Source organism: Parasteatoda tepidariorum, chromosome 1 (assembly GCF_982258835.1).
Source record: "Parasteatoda tepidariorum strain Cologne lab strain chromosome 1, Ptep-v5.0, whole genome shotgun sequence".
Lineage (NCBI taxonomy): Eukaryota > Metazoa > Arthropoda > Arachnida > Araneae > Theridiidae > Parasteatoda > Parasteatoda tepidariorum.
Window position 1 is genome coordinate 65,589,535 of NC_141755.1, and position 24,355 is coordinate 65,613,889.

Here is a 24,355-nt window from a genome sequence, read left to right on the forward strand (position 1 = left end):
GTGAGATGTTCTCGATTCAGAGTGTGCAGATTTAATTATTTATGTGTTTTGTATTTCAAAGATGAATAAAATGCCGTAGTTAATAATAGTTCCCTAGCATGACAATTATAGTTTTAGAGAATTTTAATATTTTATAACAATTTTTAAATCAAGCATTTTTTTAATTTTTCTTAATATCATCTTACAACACTCCAGTATTTTTTTAATATAAAATTTAAAATTCCTCTAATTATAATTTTATTTTGAAATGCACATAAATTCTTTTAAAAATGCATAGAATACGATCGAAGAAGTCGCTTAAATAGGAAATACTTAATAACTGAACTGTCTTTGTAACACAACTTTTTTGATTTTCTGTTGTTTTTCTTTAGAAAAAAAATTTCTTCTTTCAAAAATACAATTATTTGATGAAAATATTATTACGTAATCCTTATCAAATAACGTATGAAGGGAAAATTATTTTTAAGCTCAGAAGATAAGTTTTATCTGTTAGTTAAAATGAACAATTATCATCATGATTAATCGTTAGGTTAAATCATTGAGTTCACTTACAACTATATTACTTTAAAGTACACCTTAAAGTATATTTTAAAATAAAATAAGCTAAAAACCTACATATTTAAAAAGCAATTTAAATTAAAACTATGCATATTTAAAAAAATTTACTCTTTTAAAAATGAACCTCAAATAAAAATGCTGGTAATCATTAGGTTTATTCATTGAATTTTATTTTTTTTTAAAAAATTCACATAAATCTTTTCGAAATACTAAATTTCTTAGATGTCTCTGAAACAGGACAATAGAAATCTTTCATAATTTAGCTTCTTTCAAAGCATTAATGTTTTGGACTTTTATTAAAGTTCTTTTTGAAGTTAAAAACTTTCCTGAAAGCCCAGAAAGTAAGTTTAATCTGTAAGTTAAAAGGAACATTTATCATGCTGATTAATTGTTAGGTTAAGGTTAAAAATGATGCTCACAGATTTAAGATTCAATGTTTAAAATCGTATGCATAAACCAAGTTCATGATGCAAAATTATAAAATTTCATATTTTTTGACATGACGCATATATCCATTTAAAATTATGTTGTATTTGCGAGCGTCATATTTGAAGTAAGAACAGATTGCGCATCTTATCCGCTTATCCTGTCAAACGTCAGTTCAAGGTCGGCAACATTCATCTAGTCTCTCACCATCCCGCCGTTACGTGTCACGTCTCTGCCAGTGTTGTTTTCATAGTTATACTGCTTTTTTTGTCACCATGTCAATCAGTTTCAGTCACCAGTGTCAATCACCATGTTTGTTTGTCACTATGTCAATCATGAAGTGCGTTCAGTTATTCGGTACAGTTGTGCGTTCAGTTTGTACAGCTGAAATTCACCAGCAGCTAGTTAAAGTTTATGGTTGCGGTGTAATGACTGATGGAAATGTGCGCAAATGATGTTGGCGTTTTAATGTTTATGTTAAAGAACAAATGTTCATGATAAAGAACGGTCTGGACAACCTATTGTCATGAATGGAAAGTACTGGATCATCCACCGTTCAACCCTGACTTAGCACCATCAGACTTTCATCTGTTATCGAAACTTGAAGAACTTCTTGGTGAAAAGAGCTTGGAAAAGGATGGCATGTTGAAAGAAACTCATATTAAGTGGTTTAGTGGTCCGGTGGCTTAGTTTTTTGATGATGAAATTTAAAAATTTGGTACCACAACTTGACAACTGTTTCAATGTTAATTCATTTTAATCTTTTTGCTGATGCATTTTTTTTTAAATGCACGCAGTTATTTAAAAAAAATAGCTCATTTCAGCGCTGTAAAAGCTTTAGTTCTTCAATTCTTTTTTTTTTTTTTAGATAAAATTATCCTTAAACAAACCTGGAAAAGTTAATTATGAGATTAAAGCAAACAAGTACAGAATACAATTAAAGCTTTAGAAACGTTAAACTCTTAGTAAACTTAGATTTAAATAGTAATGTTTCACATCTCACAATCCTTGCCACTTTGTCTTATGTTATTCACCTGAAATATATGGCACTGTTTAATAATTGTGACCTTTCACAGAATATACTCTTGTAAACAACATTGCATTCCTAAATTTATGGCCTTGCTTTAAGTAATGATGTGGTAGAATTGTAAGGAAAGAGAATGCACTAAAATAAAGTTAAATATGAATCATTATGCTTCTAGAATTTGAACGTTGGAATGGAAATATTTCGCTGAAGACTTGACAATTTTTCATCTCTGTCCTCAGTAGTCACGTGAAAATTAATTTTGATCAACGTGTACTGTAAAATCTGGGGAAGAACTTTGGTTAATTTAGAGACCTTGTGTAATAATGAGTCATCTTCTATCTTCGTTAAAATTATGATGCTTTGCCACTAAGAGTTAACATAGAAAATTACCTTTGAAATAGTTATGAGTCTTAGCAGCAATAAAGCTTTTGATCTGAATGTAATGGTAGTTTTAAAAAACTTTAATTTCAAGACTAAAGATTTTATTTCACTTTATGCGTGTTGTTTGAAAAGAAAATTAAAGATATAATTTTATTTTTTTAAATTTAAAACCAAAAAAAGACACTATATTATTCAAATAATACCATTCCTTAGCATTTCTAATGATACATTATACTATAAGCGCATAAATGTTATCCTATTCTATTATTACATGTATATATAATTTAAAATATCAGAAATGAAATATTTTGTAAAAGTAAAACGAAAAAGGACAAAAACTAAAGAAATGCGTTTTCCACATTTCGGAAATTGAAATAAAAATTGAATTTTTCGAAAGGACTAAAGATTCATGAATATACAATTTTATTATGCTTTTTAAAAACTTGAATTACCAGATGCTTGATTTTTTCTCTCATAATATTAGTTTTATGAATAAATTAAGGCAAACAAAACATAATTTTGTATACCAATAAATCCTTACAATTTTCATATTTTAACAAAATTCCAGCAGAAAACAAAAGAGATTCTACCATTGTTATTTTTAATTTCTAACTTGTATATGTGTTATATGTGTGTGTCCGTTTTATGTGTTGTGTTGTTTTTATATGTTTGTCCTGTGTACAAAAGATCAGTATGGTCTTTTGTTGTCCATTGTCACGTGATCACACGGAGTGTGTCAATGTAATTTAATCCCATTTACTTCAACAAATATTATTATTTGTATGGAATTAAATTATTCGATTTTCGATAATAAATGCAATTTTATCGCAAAATTGAATACTTGGTTTTTAGACAAACAATTAATAATATTTAGGATAGAAATTCGCATACAATTTTTAAATGACAATATTGGACTTAGTGTTAAAATAGCGTGATGCAATCATACAGAACAACAAAAAATTAGTTCAAATGATTTAACTCTAAAAGTGGGTAACATTAGATAGAGTAGACGAAATGACAGAGAAGGTGCTAAGGATAAACACTATCTCAAGCTTGCAAATCACTCGTATTTAGTTTACATCGTTTGTGATATTACCAATTTCATTGCTTAGATAGTTTTAGAGAAATCTTTCCTCACCCTAATTACGCATTGCTGGAGTTTATCGCTGTGCTTATGAAAAGCAATGATTTAGTATTTCGTGCATCAAATTACCTCTAACTCAAAAATTCCTGCCTATAAAATAATAGAAACACGTTTTTTAACATAGCAAAAAACAGAATAAAAATTCTGATAACTATAAAAGAAACTAAAGCTCAATTTGTCGATATTTTGCTGTCAGTTTAGGGTCACGTGGATATACTATCGTATGCCAGTACTAAAATCTGTTTATTATAAAAAAATCCTGCTGTGTACGTATATCGTTTATTTTCGTATGACTTACGCTTCTACTAAAGAATAATCTACGCTACATTATTTTATTGTAATTACGACAGTAAAATAACTAATATTTGAAAACCCTTGTATATTGTATTTTAAACACTATCCCTCAATTAAAAAGTCATTTACTTTGGAAAGACACCAAATTCCCAAGAGGCCAAATTGATCTCAAATGGCGGTTTTAGATAGGTTTAAACTTCGACTTAAAAAGTTAGAACCATATTTATAAAACTTTCTTAACGCTACCATAATAATTTGCAAAAAAAGAACCAAAATTTATAGTTCTTCATGTTTCTTTAAGAAAAATTATTCAAAAACTTTCTTTTTTTAACAAATATTAGAATACGTAAAAAAATTTCTTTATTTATAAAGTGTACGCTAGACAAAGTAATTTTATCTTATTCATCAGTATAAATTTTCTAATGACTCTAAGATGTTAAATACAGCTAGATAGTAAAATTAAAATTTTAACTTTTTACCTAATTTTTCAGTAAACATTGGTTGATGGCCAATTCCTTTACTATAATTTGTTATTACAAAGTGAAACGTCAAGATTTTTGAATCCCTAAATATACAGTATAAGCTTTCTTTGTTAAATTTTTATTATTTGTAATTTATTAATACCTAGTTCATATTCTGTTTTCATTAATACTAAAGCTACACAAACGTATAATTTAATAAAAGAATAAAGAATTTAAATTTAATCATTATTTAGTTTTGTGATAAAGCCAAACTCTTCGAAATTGAAAATCGTATGCAGCTTCTACGTATTTAGAAGTATTGAAAGCTGCAAATATTCTATCGATTTTACATTTTTTCCTTTAAAGTAACATTACAAAATTTGTTTTTTTAAAACAAAAAAATACATGAATTGCATTATTAAAACTAAATCTATTGCCTCAAGTAAAATGTGTGTAAGACATTACTTTGATAGGATGTTATTTTAACACTAATTTATGTTATATTACCTGATAGAATAATATTAATCAATTTTCTTTAATTTATAATATCCCGCCGTTGTTTGACCAATTCGTATACTGATCCTGTGATTATACCCATCAAAATGCTAATTGAAAATTTACAAGTGCTTAATAAATAATGTGTTCAAGCTCCATTGCGGTTTGGCTAACCATGTGGTTGATGGTTTGCCCTTAAATGAGCCGCAATTGTAAGGAGTTTGTCCAAATATTTGATACAGGAATTTCCTCACCTTATAGTTTAAATTTCAAAAACTAAGAAATTGGACATCCACGTTGTCAGAAGTGCGAGACGAATTATCTGTTCAGTACTATTGATTTAATAATTTTTATGTAAAATATTCTCTAATCTAAAATTTTTTCGGAAATAAAATTCTTATATATATATATATATATATTATTTAAAATATAACAATCAAATTTCAGACAATGATTTTTGTGAAAGTTTAATGATTCGAACAAATGAATCTTTCAAGAATATTTAATTCAACAGAACTTCAAAATTTTATATAATACATTAAAGTATCAAGATACTTTTCAATCTTAATTTTTAACACTTAATAATTTCATTCAATTATAAAGTTTATTGCTTATATACATGTGTCTCCTTCACTAAGAGGTGCTATTTGCTGATAACATTTTTTACTCATACTTGTTCCCAATGCAGCCAATTCTGGACTGCCTTCGCAAAAAGGTACGTATACAAATTATTGCACTCATTTTTTTTATCACGATTCATTGAATCCAAAGATTCTTTTGTGTTTTAAAAATAGTGATTAAACTTTCAAATGCAACGAAAGCATGACCAAAACTTGCATTTATTTATTGAGTAAAACAAAACAAAAACTTTAAAACCAATTAAGAAACGCAAATTTTCCAGAAATTCCCAAGGTTTTAATGCATGTAATATTTTTTAAACATAACTTTAAACCATATTTTAAACTTCTAGTCAACATACATAAATAATTCCTTACTTAAAAATATATTTTCTTAAGAAAAAATTTTAAATTAGTATTTTTCCTGGAATTACTTAAGTTTTACAAATAAATGCAAGTTTAGAATTGTGGTATTTGCTTCTGACAGAATTGTTTTACTTTCTTACGCTCTGTGTTTTTTTTTTCTCTTTTCACCTCTTGTCTACCTTTATTGCCTTTTGTTTTCTGTGTGTCTTCTGTGTTTGCTTTACTCTTTTTTCAGTTTATGTGAACCAGCCTTAGGGCTGAAAAGCTCCGTGTGATGCCTTTCTTATTTTGTTTTTTTACTTATATTCTTTCAAACTGGTGAAAGAATGAACGTGTTGTTGCACGTATGAAAGGCTCTATGTATGGTGTGCTTGTTCTGAGTTTTATATTGCAATTGGAGTAATTAGTATTGTGTTTAATGCTTAATTTTTTCACTTGGGAGTGTCGGGTACTCCCACTCACTGTCAATTTCATATGTGTATTTTTTTTTTTCAAATCAATGGGCCATCGGACATTAGTTGTTTTATTAAAAAAAGATTATTTTCTAAGTTTCAATTATTTATGCAGCTGGTAACATGGTAAACAATAGTTTACCATGTTATATAAATATAAATAAATAATAAATAAAATAATTTGGTGATAGAAATGATAAATGAGATTTATCTATTGTCAATACATTGATCATTTTCATTTACACCTGAAAAAACAGTCAAAAAACATAATTTTTGTAACTGGGCGGGGGTACCCGACACATTTCGAAAAGAGCTGAAAAACATGTTTTTTTAAATTTCAATTTTTTTAAGTTAAACTATTCTTTTTTTGGTTTATTCTTTTTGAATTATTTAATTAGATGATAAAACAATAGAAACATACAAAAATATTGGTTATTACTCAATATTATTCAGAAATATAAGCAATACTCCTTAAGTGGGCGGGGCTACCCGACTCTCCCCTATATTGTTACTTAAGGTAGTTTATAATTAGCAATTTATAAATTAAAACAAACATCTTATTTTTAAAAATTACTTAAATTAATTCATAATATTTAGATTTTAAAAGAACATACATAGCATTCTTTCAATTGATTAATAATTAGTTTCCAACTAATAAATGCCATTCATTTTTAGATTATTCATTATAGTATGCGTATATATGGCTTGCAACGCATATAGGTTTTACTACAGTTATTAATATATTATGTAATAAAATTCATATTTCATATCAAAAATCTTTGAAAATATTTAAGGGTCTTACGAAAATTTTCCTTTTTCGTAAAATAAAATGAATGCGTAGTTTTTTTTTATGTACTTATTGCAACTGAAATTTGAAGAAAAAAATAAAAAATAAAAATTTATGAATTCGTAATAAGCTCATATCACCCGTTTATTACAAAGTATTATAGAGGATATTATCATGTTTTTTAATGTGAGTTTTATCAAAAACGAATAGGTTTTCCATTGTACTAACCGTAACCGTTACTAATTTGTCAGCGATTGAAATAATTTTGTTATATGAATATGATTTTAATGAATAAATATATCTTAGTACTCATTCTAAAAATTATTATCAACATCTTTTTTTTTCAAAATTTATTTAAAGATGTTTTATAAAAAGGAAATTATTGTAATTATTCGATTCTTAAGTTCATTCATTAGTATTGCTTTTTTCTACTTTTAATTAATTAATTTATTTATTTATTTGTTGATACTTCAAAATACTTCATTACTTTTGGATCAAAGTTAAATACGATACAAATAGATTTTAAACGTGACCTCCAAAAAAATTCCGCAATGTTAGAAATTGCTACGTACTCTTTACTCAGAAAATGGTAAAAAGTAACAAAAAACTTTCCTGACGTGGTGGGATTGTAAGGGGGGAATCAAATAAGAGCAAGTTCCTGTCGATTGGACTAGAAGTTATTTAAGTTATAGATAGTGGTCAGTTAGAAGTTATGATGGTTTTAAGCAGAGAAAATTGAATTATTTGACTTGTATATGTTTGGAGATTTAGCATAACGATTTAAACGATTGAAGTATTATTTTCAATATTTTTTTTACTTCAAACTGTATGATACCAAACACAAGGCAATTGGCCAAATACTTCAGGCTTTCAATTTGTGACTTGTACTTTTTTCGCTTCTAGAATTGCTATTTACACAAGTAATGTATTATTTCATGCATACTTTCATGGTAAAACCAACTCCTAGTAGATAGGATATGTATTTCAGTCAAAAAAGTATTACTAAGTAAAATAATTAAATGTGTGTAGTTAAGCAACTTAAGCTCGTTCTCCACGAATACGTCGGGCAAGTTAGATGTCTTTGGGTATAATAGTGACTCTCTTGGCGTGGATAGCGCAAAAACTAGCACCATTTTTAATACTTATTCGACAAAAAACACCACTTTTCATTCTCGAAATCTCTTGCAACTTTAAAGGGCCTGAAACTTTTACCTTTAACTAAAACTGGATACTTAATTGTCCCAGTAATAAAACTTTTCTGTCAGTTTTGCCTAAGTTTTAACAATTTTTACTCTCTACTTGTATACTGCAGTACAGGAACAAGCAAAAAAATGAAAAAACTAAATTCAAATATCACGAAAGATATTTTTGTTCATAAATATTGAATCATGCAGTTTTCAGTTTAAATGCAAGTTAATACATGTGAAATTTTTTAACTTAATCAAAATGTTAAAAAAAATAATAAAATGTTTAGTTTTGCTATACAGTGCCCCCTCAACATTGTGTCAGAGTATCAGAAAGAAAATAAAACTTTTAATTAATTTGCCCTGATACTTTCACTGATCTGGATTGTTTATAACACAAAATAATACTTTTGAGTACTTATTCATATTCAATATTTGAAAATTAATGTTTTTTCAGTCGTGTATCAGTGGCAAGAGGACAAGTAATCAACAAAGAAGGAACGGGATTGATAGGTGTTCGTGTCAGTGTAGCAACTGATCCTCAGTTTGGATTTACCTTAACACGACCGGACGGGTGGTAAGTATCAGATCTTAGTAATCAATGCAATCCATCCACTAAAATAATTTTGTAAACAGAAACGCAATTATATTCTATTTTCTCCTTATCTCTTAAATGTTATTTCATTTTAATTACTTGAGAATAACGAGTATTTTGTAATAAGTAAAATTTAAATGATAATTTCATTGCATTTCATGCAACTTTCATTAAAATGACTCATATTACACGGAGAATATAATCTGGTAAAAGTGGCGCACTCTATTGTGATAACATTTCTGTTAAAAGAAATCCATAATTCTGGTTATACAATCAAAATATATGGCATTTAAACCAATCATTTGGTAATTTTTTCGTTCATATGCTAACGGTTTACCGGAAATTCCGATTTTCCTAATAATAGTTCGTATCATCACACACTGTGCAAAAACTGCAAAGTCTAGAAAGTAAATTTAACCAAATAAAAGGATTTTATGTCTTGTTCTATGATGTCATGATAAAATTATCAAACTTTACCATATTTTTCAAATTTTATTTCACATTATAAAACCACATTTTATTGTTAATTATATCAAAGTGCTTAGAAAAGAATTAACATGCTTTTTTGTATCCCACAGAGCTGAAAAAACTATTAATTTTATCATATTTTGGTAGTTTTGACTATATTTTTTTTCTCATTGTAAAATATTCATTTCTTAACAATTAGACTTTACTACGACTTTAACTAGGAAGCAAAACGCTATGTTTTCTTTCCTTTAAATACCCTAAAAATTAAGTTTATTTAAACAGGTTTCTATATTTCATCAAGCTTCCAAATTGAAATATTCATGTTGTCAGCAAATTAGATGACGGTTAAAATTTAAAAATCAATAATTTGCAATATTTACTATTCCATAATTTTTAATATTTTTTTTTTAAAATCGAAAACAAACTTTATTGGGAACGAAAACAAGCACATAAATACAAAGAATATATATTCGTCTCCAAGAGGAAAATCCTGTCCAGGCGACAAAGAAAGACAATACAATAAATTTAAAATAGAAATTAGGAAGAAAAAAAGGGGAGGGGATATTACAATCATAAATTATTTTGCTCATCATAAGACATCATATATTGTTGAACACTGTAATAATGGAAAAAAAATACATGAGACTATATAAAAAAAATAACAAAGGTAACATAAGAAATTCATTTGGATTGGCACAAGACTGGTATAAAAAACAAATGCTTCCTTTAAAGTGAAAAATAGAGATGTAAATCGTCACTGTTCATCACAAATTGAAATAAAGCACGCTTAAAAGAAGAATATGTTTGGATATTTTGCAACCGAAATGGTCATTTATTATATAATTTAGGTTCTAAGTTTTTATAATAATTATTTTATAATTTACATTATCGTTTAATCGCTTAAAAGATACATTCCCATATGGTATTTTTTATCAGAAAAACTAAAATTTATATAACAGAAGTTTTACTATAAACATTGCCAGATTTTTTTCTTCTTTTTTTCTTAAAAAAAACACCTAATTTCTTTTTCAACACCGAATTGTGAAAAGAAAAGAAAGAAAGAACAGCTCCAAACCTCTAAGACACTTTGGCAAATATATATCTACAGTTCCGATCTGATCATCTCCGGAGGGGGTGAAGAATTCTATAACCTAGAAAAAGAGAAAGAGGGGGATATCAGGAAGGGGGTCAGCAAAGACTCGCGAATAGGTAATCCTTGCCCAAAGCCAGATCTCTTTACCAATCGATAAGAAGTAAAATATGGCGAGGAGAAGGATTGGAGCTTAGAAAAGGGCGAGAAATCGAAAGAAACTCACATTTCAACCTGTCAATCGTTTCAAGTTGCCCTCCTTAATGTTTCTCTGAATAGTGGATTACTAACAAAAGTTAAATTCCTCAAGAATTACTCAAGCATGTTTTATTTATGCTGATTTAATATCCATGAGAATGAAACATTTTAAAGCAACTTATTATTTTTGCTGCTGAGTAGATAATCTTTAAGGGTATTTGATCGATGAGATTTGGGAGAGAATTATTTGTTTAGTCGGATAAAATTAATGTGCTGTGAAGCATATAAATAAAATTAAAAAAAATTAATCAGAGATTTATTTTTAAGGTACATTAAGAATATGTATTGCGTGTGATTAGGTTTATGGAAGACCGATTACTTACGAAAAAAATTTTTTTTGATTATTTAAATATGATGACTTTCAATGTTGTTGTATTTACTTAAATAATCTTAGAACTAGGTTTTGCATAGTGCGGAAAGTACGAAGCTGATTAAGAAAAAAATTTATAATGGTGAATATTTACACTATATTTACACTATATTGTTTTGGTAAATATTTATAATGGTAAATATTTCATTGATATTTAATCTGTGAATAAAGAAAAATAAGTACGTATCCAACATTGAGAAAAAAAATTTATGGTCAAAAATACAAGAATATGGTAAAATTTACCATACATGGTATAATTTACCATGCTTTGTGGAAACATCAAAAAGCACTGTAATTTTTACCAAAGTACTTTGTTAATGATTTTGGTGAAATTAATGATAAAATATAGTTTCCTATTATGCCATGAAATTTGTTAAGTTTATCATGATACCTTAGAGCACGGCATAAAAATATTTATTACAAGTTAACTTTTCAATTAAATTAAATTTTACAGTTAAAATTACTTTTCAGTTTTGTATTTTTTAATAACCTGTTTTGTCTCGAATTTTTTCATTCAAGTTATGCATAATGTAGCTGCTTGAAAAAAAGTTGTATAGTGTATGCGTAAACACTAAGTGGATATTTTGCATTGTTACCTACCATTTTATGTTTCACCAAACCTATTAATGAATATCTAAATCAGATAAATTTTGTTGGTTGAGGATCTTTTATTTCTCCTAAGGAAATTATGATTATGAATAACTAGTTCTACCATAATGTATGTTGTTGAAAAAAGTAAATGTTCAATAAATAAAACGCAAAACGGTTAAATATGCGATAATAAGAACTGTAATTTTGAAAACCGGATGTGAACCGTAAGCATTAAAAAAATGAAAGATATAAATATCTTATATTTTGATTTTATTAAGCAAACTTATGACTTTTTTACCATAATTTTTTTTATCTTACAGTATGGTAATTTTACCAGAATTTTCTTCTCCGCAAAGAATGAGAAGTCAAAAATGCATAACAATCCTTGAAAATATTTTTAAACTTAGAATTAAAAAATAAGTTTTTCCTTTTTTAAACATCAGTCCTAGTTTGTTTAAAACAAACTATATGAAAATAAATTGGAGAGTACAGATACCTTTTAAAATTGCTAATTATCAACATGCATGTTAACTATTTAAGTTCGGTGTTTATTGCTTAAAACTACAATTCAAATTATATTGCATTTCAAACATTAGGTTATTTGATTTATTAATGATACTTGAATAAAAAATATGCGTGAATAACGTTATTCATTTGAAATAGAACTGAAGATGCCGCTATAAAACACTGATTCTAACAATTATAACTAGATAAATTAATTATTCGTATTTCATTATTAGAATTTATATTTTAAAATAAAATAAGATTAAAATAATGCACGATACTAGTATAATCAATAGAATTTATTATACTTTAAATATTTATCTCAACTGAGCAAAAATAGAAATCGAGACTGTCTGTGCCCTTGTCAAACATAATTTATTATGGCTTAACCAAAAAGAAATATATAACTTCTCAACCTCTTATTCCTTAAACTTATCTGACAGGTTCTGGTACTGGTTTTTTTTTCGAATATATATCTCGTAAATTATTACTATATGTCTGATAACAAGTTAGTTATAATAAAAGTTTAACTATTCAGAGCTTTTATCCTGCATACCTGTACGCGTTGATCGATTTTAATTAGGTGATTTAGTTTATTTTAAACGTTGCGAAAAGGCAGACAAATGATAAAATAAAAGTAGAATATTGTTAGAAAAGTTACAAAATGATTAATGACGAATTTATTTCTGAAAAAGGAGATGAATGATGAAAAATTAATGATGAAATCATTTCTGAGAAGTTTCAACATTAAATAAAGTTAAAATTTATAGATCTATAAGAAAATAATCAAGCAACTTAGAGATTATGATTGTCTCTTGTATCATGTAATATATCACAGTAAAATAAGCACATTATTATAATTAATAAAAACGTCTTTAGAGACGCATAGAAAAATAGTTAGGAAAATTGAAATGTTTTAATTATATTTTAATGCACTATTGCTTAATAAAAAAAGCTTGATAAATGCTTAATAAAGCTTAACTAAAGCTTAAATAAAACTTAAAATTATATATCGGGACTTTGAAAAGGAATATTTTTATTAATTGGTTTGAAGCAAATAAAAATGCTTAATGTGTAATTAAAGTTTTTGTTTTTACTGAATGTGTAACAATTACAGCTTAGCTTAAAAGTACAGTAAATTTCCACAGATGATATGAAAATTACAATAGGGATACTTCGTAAAAATTTGATTAATGCAAGCACGAAAATGAGTGTTTGCTATTTTGGAAGAATAATTTAATACTAATCTCATTTGTTTTTGTTTATATTGTTGTAGTAACGCATTCTTTACACAAGATGAAAAAAAAGTAAATAAACAAATTCTTTATTAATCAACATTTCAAAATCATGAACATAAGTAAAAATAGTATACCGACGAAATTATTTAAGCTAAAGCAAAACAATTTTTAAAATTTTAGTTCCATTCTTAATTAATCAATTAATTAGTTGTGTTCAGTATCATCCGTTAAGGATCAATGCTATCGTTAAAGATCAACTCCTGAAAATTAACACCAATTTCCTACTGCAGCTTTACTATTAGGTGGGCCGTAAAAACATTTTCCACAATACCTATAGTAGGTATCTTGGTACCAATATTAGTTCGTTTAGTACATATTAAAGGAAATCAAGAGTGCATATACCAATAATGCTAAAACAGACCTTTATCATTGTACCTTTTCCTCAGCATCTAAACAAGACAGAGATTCAGTTTTTTTCTTCGCATAATATTTATACTTACATGTTTACACTGTGATTACTGTTAATACACATTTTAAGTAGAATTTTTTTTTAAATTATGAACAGCGAACTTTAAATTTTTTTTTAAAGTTTCATCAAAAATCTTTCACTACTCAAAAAGTATTCCTGGTTAGGGCTAAAACACAGCACACAACTGATATAATCTCAAATTTCAAAGCAATAACATAGGTAGTTTCTTAGAAAAGGCACAGTGTGCCCAAAAAATGGACCATCCTGATTAACATTTGATCTAATGATCAGATCTTCACGCTCTAAGACTCTAGCTTCATGGCTCGAGGGGGTGACTTCGAATATGGTAATTAATAAGTGTCGACGATCAATGTCGTAGTGGGTGTGAGGCTTGGCTGAAATTTGTTTCTACCGGCCATCGGTGGGATTTGAACCAGAGGCACCTCATTGAGAGATAAGCACTTTACCCTCTGAGCCACCGTGGATTCTTGACAAATCCCATAATAAATTATTTCTTTGCTATGTAGCAGGTGAATCAATGGCCGGAGAGAGTTTCAAAGTAAGCAGTTGTGTCTGCCGTGTCATCGAAAGTATGGATACTAAATTTGGTGTGGATTGACTCAAAATTTAGGCTCTCGTATAAGTTACATACATGTACATACACAATCATAAAGATATTCTACCTGTGGAATGAAAATGGTATTTCAGGGTGTTGTTGGAGGTTGTATGGTATAGTGAACCAATTGAAGATAGTGATGAAAACAGAAGATGATGAAAATAACACTTGAAAATGAAAACCGGATCATAACTGATATAAAGCTTTTATTTAATATATTTGCAGAGCTCGAGATATAAAATATAAATATTATTCATAAGAATTTCAGTTAAATAAGTTTTGCATAGTAATATCAATAAGGACAGGCCATGGGAGACAAATCCCCCATGACCTACCTAATCAAGATCCAAATAAAAATTACGTGTAATTTGATCGCAACGGACACAGGAGCATGGGTAGGAGATTTACGAATTATCAAAATATAACACAGAAAAAACAAAGCCAATATAGGGTTTAAAAGAATCAATATAGGGTTATCAATATAGGGTTTAAAAGAATACCTTGGCGATCACCAGTCGCCAACAAATTTATGAGAATTATTGCAGCCATGCAACTGAAACATTTAGCAGTTGGAAATTAGAATAAAAAGTTATAAATAGATTTTTGTTTTCGATTAGGCGCGTTAGTGAATTAATAAGTCTGCATAGTAATGAAATAAAAAGTATCCGTTACATTACAGAGAAGAAAAAATATTTTATGTTCGTTTTAAAAGTTCGTTTTCGTTGATTTATTTTAAATATAATTCTATTAATAAAAACAAGCTTAAGTAATAAAAGGTATTTTAAAGGATAGGAAATAAGTATGTAATGCCAATTGTGGCATCACACTCCCTGTTCGTGTTAACCATATTGGCAGATTATTTGTATTTATTATATATTTTTTAAGTTGTTATATGTTATTTACGTGTTAATGTTAACTATATATAACCATAAACTACCTATGTAACTAATTTGCTACTAAAAATTTACATTATTACCTTTAGGAGGAACATTTCCAAGAGAGATTAAACAAATACACTTTTACATCAAGTAATATCTATTTTTCAAAATATGAACTAGAAAAAAAAACTGATTTTTTTCTTTAGAAAAAATCGATAAGGAAAATAACTGGGAAATAATACGTTTTTCCTTTAATCCTGATGCATAAAATCATTTTTAAAATATGAATACATACTTTAAAATGGTGATTGAACAATATTGTGAATGGAAATAGCTTCACAATAAGCGTTCTCTTTGAATATCTAATTATTTTTCAAGATCCAAAAACTGTTCAAGTAAATTGAAAAAAAAAATTTTTTTTCTTAAATTCAACCCAAAATACAAAAAAATAATCTTTAACAAGAAGTTATTTTACTTATCATAGTTATTTTGCTATTCCAATTCAAAAGGTTTTAATACGCCAACAGAAGTTTCTTAAATGAGTTTGCACCAGAAGACTTTTATACGAAATATTTCGAAACAAAATCGAACAAATATACATACTTTTACAAAAAATAAAAATATAAAATTATTTTTCTAAGAAAATGTTGGCATAAAAATCTTTTACTTTAAAAACATTTTAACTGACAAACGAACAAAATGTTTTTATTTTATCATATCCATTTTTTGCAGTTTAACTTAATATTAAAAGGTAGTTGAATGGTTTTATGATTATGATTTAAATTCAAAATGAATTTATCTTTAAAGATCTAATCACTTTTCTACTTCCGGACGATGTTCGACAAATTGAAACAAGAAAAACAAATTCAATTTTTTTCCATTTCTATCCCAATATATAATACGATCTGTAACAGGAAGTAAATTTACTTCTAAAGCTGTTTCTTTATCAGAAAACTTTAAAACTTTAATCAACTTTTATCTCTTCAATTCCAGATGCGGAATTTCTGTGTTCTTTGATGTTTCCAAAGAACGTAGAAGAACTACTTCAGGGATTTAATAAATCGATTTTTGGGGAAATTCCAATCGGTTTGGTTGCCCGTGAGAAATTACATTTTGGCATTCTCGACGAGTTATTGATTAGAAAGCGAAAATTAATCGAGAACAAAGGGATAGTGGAATTTCAGAATATGCAACCAGCTTTTGCAAACCCGAGAACGATATTCTCATCGAAATCGGAAACAGCGTAATTTTCTAGCAAAACTATATATAGACCAAATGCTCTTAAATGGGAACTTCTGAGTTATTCCAATTAAATCTCACTAATTTTGCTCTTAAACTTGGTTTATCTTGTAATTGTTTGAGCAATATTTGTTGTATTTACAAATGAAAGCGCAATTTGATTACAATTGTTCAACTGCCTTTATTGCTAAAACTAATTTCAAATATTTTAATTTTGTATGAATGTACTGTTTTATTAAAATTCTTTTGGAAGAATGTAATTATTTCCTCACGAAATCTCATTCTATTGAAATTTCCAATTGCTAAAAATTAAAATATAAATTTTTATACTACATTTAATATCAATAATATATTAATTAAATTTTTGAATATTTTATTAAATAAAATAAAATTAACAATTCATTTGCTAAAATTTAATATTCGGTGAAAGCTTTATTAAATTTAATAATCGTTTTATTATTATATCCTTTTTATGTCTACATTTATTTTTTGATTATCTGCTATATTTGTTGTATTTACAAATAAAAACACAATTTCATTATAATTCGTTAACTGGCTTTATTACTAAAACTATCTTTAAATAGTTTAATTTGTATAATTGCGTGGTTTTATTAAAATTCTTTTGGGGGATTGAAGAAAAATTATCTCGAAATTTTCGATTGAAAGTTTAATTTCCTAAAAATTAAAATTTGCATTTCTATATTACATTTAACATCAATAATATATTAATTTAACCTTTGAACATTTTGGGAAGTCTTAATTCTTTTGTTAAAATTTAATATTCGATAAAAGCTTTACTAAAAAACTATTGCCTTATTATATTATTTTTATGTTTACAGTTAATATATTCATATTATTTTTGCATTATTGGTGTTCACTAAAACAAAAGCTTTAAACGTAAGTAAAGATGTATAACATATGAGCAGTACGAACAGATATGAAAAAGCATGTATTAAACAAAGCACTTTTGTCATTCTGAAACCAATTTGCACAGTCTAATTGTAATTTTGAGCATTTTATATGAAGTGGAAACAATATTAGAAGAAACGACTCAAGCTTTTTCTTCATTATATCCATTTTTTAGGTTTACTTATTTTATTCATATTAATTTTCAAGTAATATATATTATTTATTAAAACAGATTATCTAAAGATGTGCAAAACAAATATTAGATAAGAGCAATTATGAACCAAAGAAAAATATGTTTAGAAATAACCATCTTTTAACAAAATATTTTTCTTTATTTAAGAGGCAGTTAAGGTAGTCTAAATTAGATATTATAAAAAGGAATTCATTCGTGTGAGAATTTACATGTCTTGAAGTAAATAATAATTTTATTCTACTTTTCTTACCCAATACACCGATAAATGAAATTTCTTTCTAACTCAAATTTAAAATGCTTTTAAATATTTCCCCCTCAGGATTAAAAACACAGATACCTTTAGAAGATACAGATACCTAGAAATCGTACAGTATCTTTCAAGATTGTCTTAGAAGTTTCTATGCAATTTCTTACTCTACTGTTATAAAATTTATATAAAACTCTAAAAATAATTAGAAAATATCATTTTTATAAGATCTAGCAAACATCAAACAAATAAATAGAATTTCAAAGTTCAGATATCAGTGAATACGTTATCATTTATTTTTATACTTTTCCTCAGATGTATACAAAAAAAATTATATATAAACTTATTTGTATGTAAACTTAAAGAAAACAAAACCCTCCTACTTTAAATGACTTATACAATGCGAATTTTTTTTTTAATTTCATTTAAGAAAAATATTTAGTTAAAAATATCTTTATTTTATTTTTTACCGATATGGATATCAATTTTACAAACACACATATATATTGATAAATACTAGTAACAAAGTTAAAATTTTATCTTCAATGTATCCATAAAAAATAAATTTTGCTTTTATATAAACTTAGAAAAATTCTTCTCACTTCGAGTGATGTTTCCCATGCGTTTTTATTTTTTATTTAATCACTCTACCAAAAAATTACATCAAGTAATTTTGTCTGTTTTATGTACTGTGCAAGATTTACGACTAATCTCTTCTCATAAAAAGATCTCTCGTAACAACATAGGGAACAAACAGCTTCAACATGCTCATAAATGTGGTAGGTTCTAGAAAATAAGAACGCTGCATATCAAGCGAGAACAAAAAACAGATGACTTTTCTCTGGCATTTCCTTGCAGCAATAGCCATGAATGTTGGGTATAATTCCTTGGAGGAGGGAACAAATCTGAAGAGTTAGAAACGATGGAGAAGTATAGCTTGTAGGTTAAAAGCTCATCAATCAGAAGGGGTAACGCGCTTTTTTGCCACTACTTAAAATATCGGTTTTCCAGTTACGGCTGCCGTGATAAAATACTAGTCATAAATCATCCAAGCCATCTAGTCTCTAAACTATACTGAAGTTATGGCAATGCTACAGCGGCTTTGCCGAACATATTGTTCATTATTGTAAGTCTTGATATATGTAAAATCGAAAACTAAAGTTCTGTTTAATATCAAAGTGTGCTGAGATTGCTGGAAGTGAATAATCACGCGGGAATTGCTAAGGAAAAAAATGATGCATTAAAGTTAAAAAGAATCACTACAAACAGTTATTTTATTGTTTATAAAAAAAATGTAGGAATTGTTCGTAATTCCGCTCTTAGGTTGAAAGTGCTTGGTTTGAGCAAAAAGAAAAAAAGCTAATTCTCAAAACATTTCGCTAAGACTTGCGAAAAATATTCAGTTTTTCATTCATTATTTCTGTGCAATAAATCAAAAAGAGCTTGAAACTTTCTCAAATAATGAGACAAAATACAATTTGTGGTACTTGAATTATTCGCATGATATTTATATTTAGAGCTAATTCATCTTCTTTGGGAAATAGTACACAATCAGGCTCTTTTCAATATTTTCCTGAAATAGTTCATAACATTTTAGCAGTAGTTTTAATAAAACCAATAAATTTTCAACCATGTTTTTCAGATACACTGTAAAAGTTTTGGCGATTCTCTACAGATAGACGTTATATAACATTTTTAGACGATAACTTTTCAAAAAGACGCTATTGCACGGGAGAAATTTTCCACCGCAAATTCTCTTTCATCTCCATTACTAATTTAAAATTTCTAGTAGAGGAAAAGTGAATTCTAAAAAGAGAAAGAGTGAGCAAATCTAGATTAGTCTATGAAGTTTCAAATGCTGGAAATAAAATTTCAAAATATCCAAATGAAAATAAATAGTGAGAAGATAACTTAGGATCCCTCAATGGGGGGGGGGAGTTATCTACTAAAATCTACTAATAATCTATCTGCATTTTCATTTATTTTGTGGCTTTAGATTTGTCACAATTCTCTTTTTCTATGCTTAAAATTTCAAATTAGTGGAGGTAAAATAGAATTTGCTATTAAGAGTTTCTCCAGCGGTATGGTGCCCTCTAAAGTCGAATTAAGAATTTTAATCAGTATCACAGTATGCATACAAAATTGTGATTTTATTTTAAATAAGCCACTTATGCTTTAATGTACTATTAATATACAAATGGCCGACCGGCCTGTGTAGGGGGTAGGGAACTGTCCTTGCATCAGAAAGGTCCTGGGATCGAATCCCGGGAAAGGCATGGATGTTTCTTTCTCTCTCTGTGTGTTCTATGTCCTTTCTCCTTTGTGTGTGAATGTGACCAGCCCTATAAGCGGGTTGAGATTGCGTGAATGGCGTGGCAGAAGTCGAATTTCTGGCCATAGATGGCGCCACTGAAAAACAGAAACAATCGCACCTCCACTGCCTAAACATGCATACGACAAAAAAAAAATATGCAAATGCAAATATACTCTTCTTTAACACTTATATGTCAGCGTATAAATTCTCTAAACGTTTGAACTGATTTCAAAATATTATAAAATAGTGTGAAAAAGTAAAACGGCACAAATGTATATTTTTCAAATTAATTCTTGTGATGTTGCCGACATTGATAAAAGTTATAAAACCAATAAGAACTTAAAAGTTCAACTTCCTTTAATGTTAGAAATAACAATTAAGTCGTATTTTATAACTAATATTCAACTTTGATACTAAATTATCAGAAATTATTTTACTCTCAAGATTTCTTAGAATGTTTCTTTAAAATCTACAGTAAAGCTTCATTCAGTCAAATGCTTCTTTTCAAAATTGCTTTTTTTGCAAATAATAAGTCTAGTAAGTCTGCTTACAGAATGTAATATTTTAAAAGCAATATATATATATATATATATATATATATATATATATATATATATATATATATATATATATATATAATATATATATTAAAATTACTTTTTCAACGTTATCAGAGAAACTAAAACTTACGTTTTTCTCCAAATAGGTTTGATATTTTAGTAAATGGTGGAAGTGCTGTTACTTTGCAATTTCAAAGGAACCCTTTTCACCCAATAAAAAGAACTGTTTTGGTACCATGGAATGATATTGTTGTAATGCAACCTGTTGTTATGTCAGCTGTTATTGATCCTGAACCTGTTCCAAAGTCTATGTCGACAGATGCATGCCATGAACATGACTATGACTATATGAAACCCATTGTTTATCAAACCTGGAGACCTGTTTCAGAAGGAGGCTGTACTGAAAATAGCGCTGTGATTGCAGAAACTCAGGTAAGCATTCTTTAAATCAAATTGAAATTGCATACTTTAAAACGAATTTTCTAAGAAATATTTCACAAGCATCTTTGAAAACAAATAGATAAATTATATTTGTAAATTATAAATCTTCGAATAATAAATATCGGAATATCCGAAATGGCTTAATCAGGCATAAGCAGGGGAATGTTAAAAAGGGGAAAAAATTCCTGCACTTAAGAAAAATTATTCTGGAATAATTTCCTGCGGTACGTAAATGTCATTTCTGGTAAGAAGAAAATTATAATTCTGGTTAATAAAACCAAACTATACTGTATTTAAGCCATTTATTTGCTAATTTGGCAACAGTGTTTGGGATATTATTTTTTTTTTTCAAAATTATCATTCTTATTAACACATATTTGATAAAAAATACAAAACTCAATTTTACATTTAACCAAATTTACTGTTCTACGCAATAAGGAAAAATTTCCAAACTTTATCTCATTTCCCAACTTTTATCACTTATTATTCCATAGTATTTTATTTCATTCATATTTTATTGTTAATTTTTTCAAAATCATTGTTGACGCACTTTATCGATCTTTTTGTTGCTCCCATAATAGAGCCAGAAAAACAGTACCATATTCTGGTAGTTTTGACTATATTTTTTTCTCGGTTCGCATACGTTTTTGCTAGCAGATAAATTAACAAAAGGTTTAATTTGTATTATTCTATTAATAATTGTATTCAAACTGCATTTGAAACTATTTACCACATAAATTATTATTTATACTATATTAAATCTGCCTTTTCTTCTTCGGAAAGTAAGAATTTTTTTTTTCGTTTTCTGATGATAACAGAGTTAAAAATGAAACTGCTTAAAGTACACACTTTTCGAGGAATATCGTGACTATAACCTAAATATGTCCACGATAACCAAACTTAAAGAAGAATAAAATGAGTCACACATATATTCGATAAATTCTATTGCTATCGATTAGCTCAAGTAAAAGGTCGGAATTGTTTATCCTAATCTGATTAATATTTTTCGAAAACTGAAAAGCACGTGTTATCGATATAAACAACACGCAAATGTGCCGCTAAGCTGAAAACACAAAACCGTTGCTTTGATAACATTGATTTGTCCAATCGTTTAGAGAAATGTTTAACATGCTTCATGACTTCAACAGTAAACTTATCTAATGGTTATTATTAGGACAGCGCTACAAGCATGCAAATGTCTTCCATATTGTAATTATGGTGAAAATAAATCTATACTTAAAATGAGAAAATACAATGTTTCTACACGATTTTTTTGAGAAAAGTAAACTCTTAAATGATTCAACGGCAAGCATTTTTCTTTTAAACAATTAGTTAAATAATAAAAAAATTTTTTCTAAAAGCAATTTAGATAAAATTTGAAATACACAGAATTTACAATTTCTTAAATTGAATTGACACTTAGTTTTAAGTGAATAATAAGTCAAACAAATTCTATAAAGTATAAAAGAGTGCTTTTATTAATATTGCGAAATGCAGAGTATTTTAAAAATAAGATTTATCATTAAAGACTTGGGTCACCGACTTGAAATTCGTTTAAAAGTACAATTTTTCGTTCAAACTTTTCACCAATAATTTTATAACTAACGAAACCAAAAATTTTAAAAAATCTTCTACTAGATACTTTAAAAACTCTTTTAAAAATTTAACCTTAAAAGATAATGATTTAATTTTTTATTTAGTTGAAAATACTAAGTTTAAGTTATATTTTTTTGATTAATGTTTAAGAAAAATTTAATGCTATAGATGCAATCGATAAAATCTATAACTTAATAGGTTTCAAACTATTTTCTAACTAAAATCAATTGTTTTCCCTTTATTTCAATTAAGAATTTATAAACAATCATTTAAATGGTAAAAAAAGCCTCAATTCAATGTGGTTAGTTCTATTGATAAGAACAATTCAGCTAATATATTTTTTTTTCCATTTGTCACTACAATTATTGTTTCTTAATTTTTTTGGTAGAAATTTTAATCTGAGATATTTTGTTTTACAACAGTCCACAGTGGGCCAGCATCCAAGGTTTCGCGGCCAAAATTAGTATTTCGATAAAATTTGTTTCAAAATTTGAAGGTTTTTATTTAGGGTTTTCATGTGCAGGTAAATTGAATTCATAGTTGAAATTTTGAAATGCACTAAAAATACCAAAAAAAAACAAGATAGAGGCAGAAATATGGCGAGCAAAAAAAAATATATTTATAGTACATTTAAATAATTAACTATAGCAAATGAAAATATAATAATTGTCGTAATTTTATATTAAAAATGAAAAGCAAATTATATTTCCGAAGTAATATTACAAAATAACGCGAAACCATGAAGAAAAACATAATTTTTGCTTTTCGGTATATTTAGTCCACCTTTGCAATCTGGGCAAAATGGGGCAGGTTTTTTCGAAAGAAGGAACATCAAAGAAGAAAACACAAAAAAGTTTAGGTAATTACATCGTGGAACTTTTTGGAGATAAGTTTCGAAAGTGATTCAAACATTGTGAAATGTCAAATGATAACATAAACTATAAGTTTATCAAGAGTATTAACTAATCCAACAAATTGAAAAATTGTACTATAATTTCAGACTAATTACTCTGATGAAAATGTAACAGAAAGGTGCAATTCTTATATATATTTCTGAAATATAAATTTAAAAGTTAAATTTAAAAAAAAAATTAACATACTTTTCACCACATTGTACTCTCGTCGGTCTAAAAAGTAAATTATAATGTTTGGAATGATTATTATTATTATTTTTTTTTATTTCTTATTTTTTAAAATTTAAACGACTTAAAACTCCTCGTGCACCACAGATTATTAATACTCAATTTGTGCGATATTAAAGCTGCCTAAACATATTTTAGTTGAAATTTAATTTTTGACTTTTGGCCAAGGATCATGGTCTTCTGGCCCACTGTGCAGTCGTTGAACAGCAGACCCTTTTAAGTTTACGAGCCTTATATTTGATATATACATATATAAATATATATATATATATATATATATATATATATATATATATATATATATATATATATATATATATATATATATATATATATATATATATATATATATATATATATATATATATATATATATATATATATATATATATATATATATATATATATATATATATATATATATATATATATATATATAGATAGA

The 24,355-nt window shown here is 27.1% G+C and overlaps 1 protein-coding gene across 4 annotated transcripts in view; it reads left to right on the top strand.

Annotated features, from left to right (window-relative positions):
• The window catches only part of LOC107438670 (teneurin-m), a 487,196-nt gene that overhangs the window by 397,223 nt on the left and 65,618 nt on the right, over positions 1-24,355 (top strand). For 3 of the 4 annotated variants that reach the window (XM_087165593.1, XM_087165588.1, XM_087165595.1), the window contains 3 exons: positions 5,475-5,501; positions 8,650-8,769; positions 20,878-21,163. In XM_087165593.1, the coding sequence (XP_087021719.1) occupies positions 5,475-5,501; positions 8,650-8,769; positions 20,878-21,163 (433 nt within the window). The remainder of the gene's footprint in view (positions 1-5,474; positions 5,502-8,649; positions 8,770-20,877; positions 21,164-24,355) is intronic. The other variant, XM_043039103.3, reaches the window with a different exon arrangement.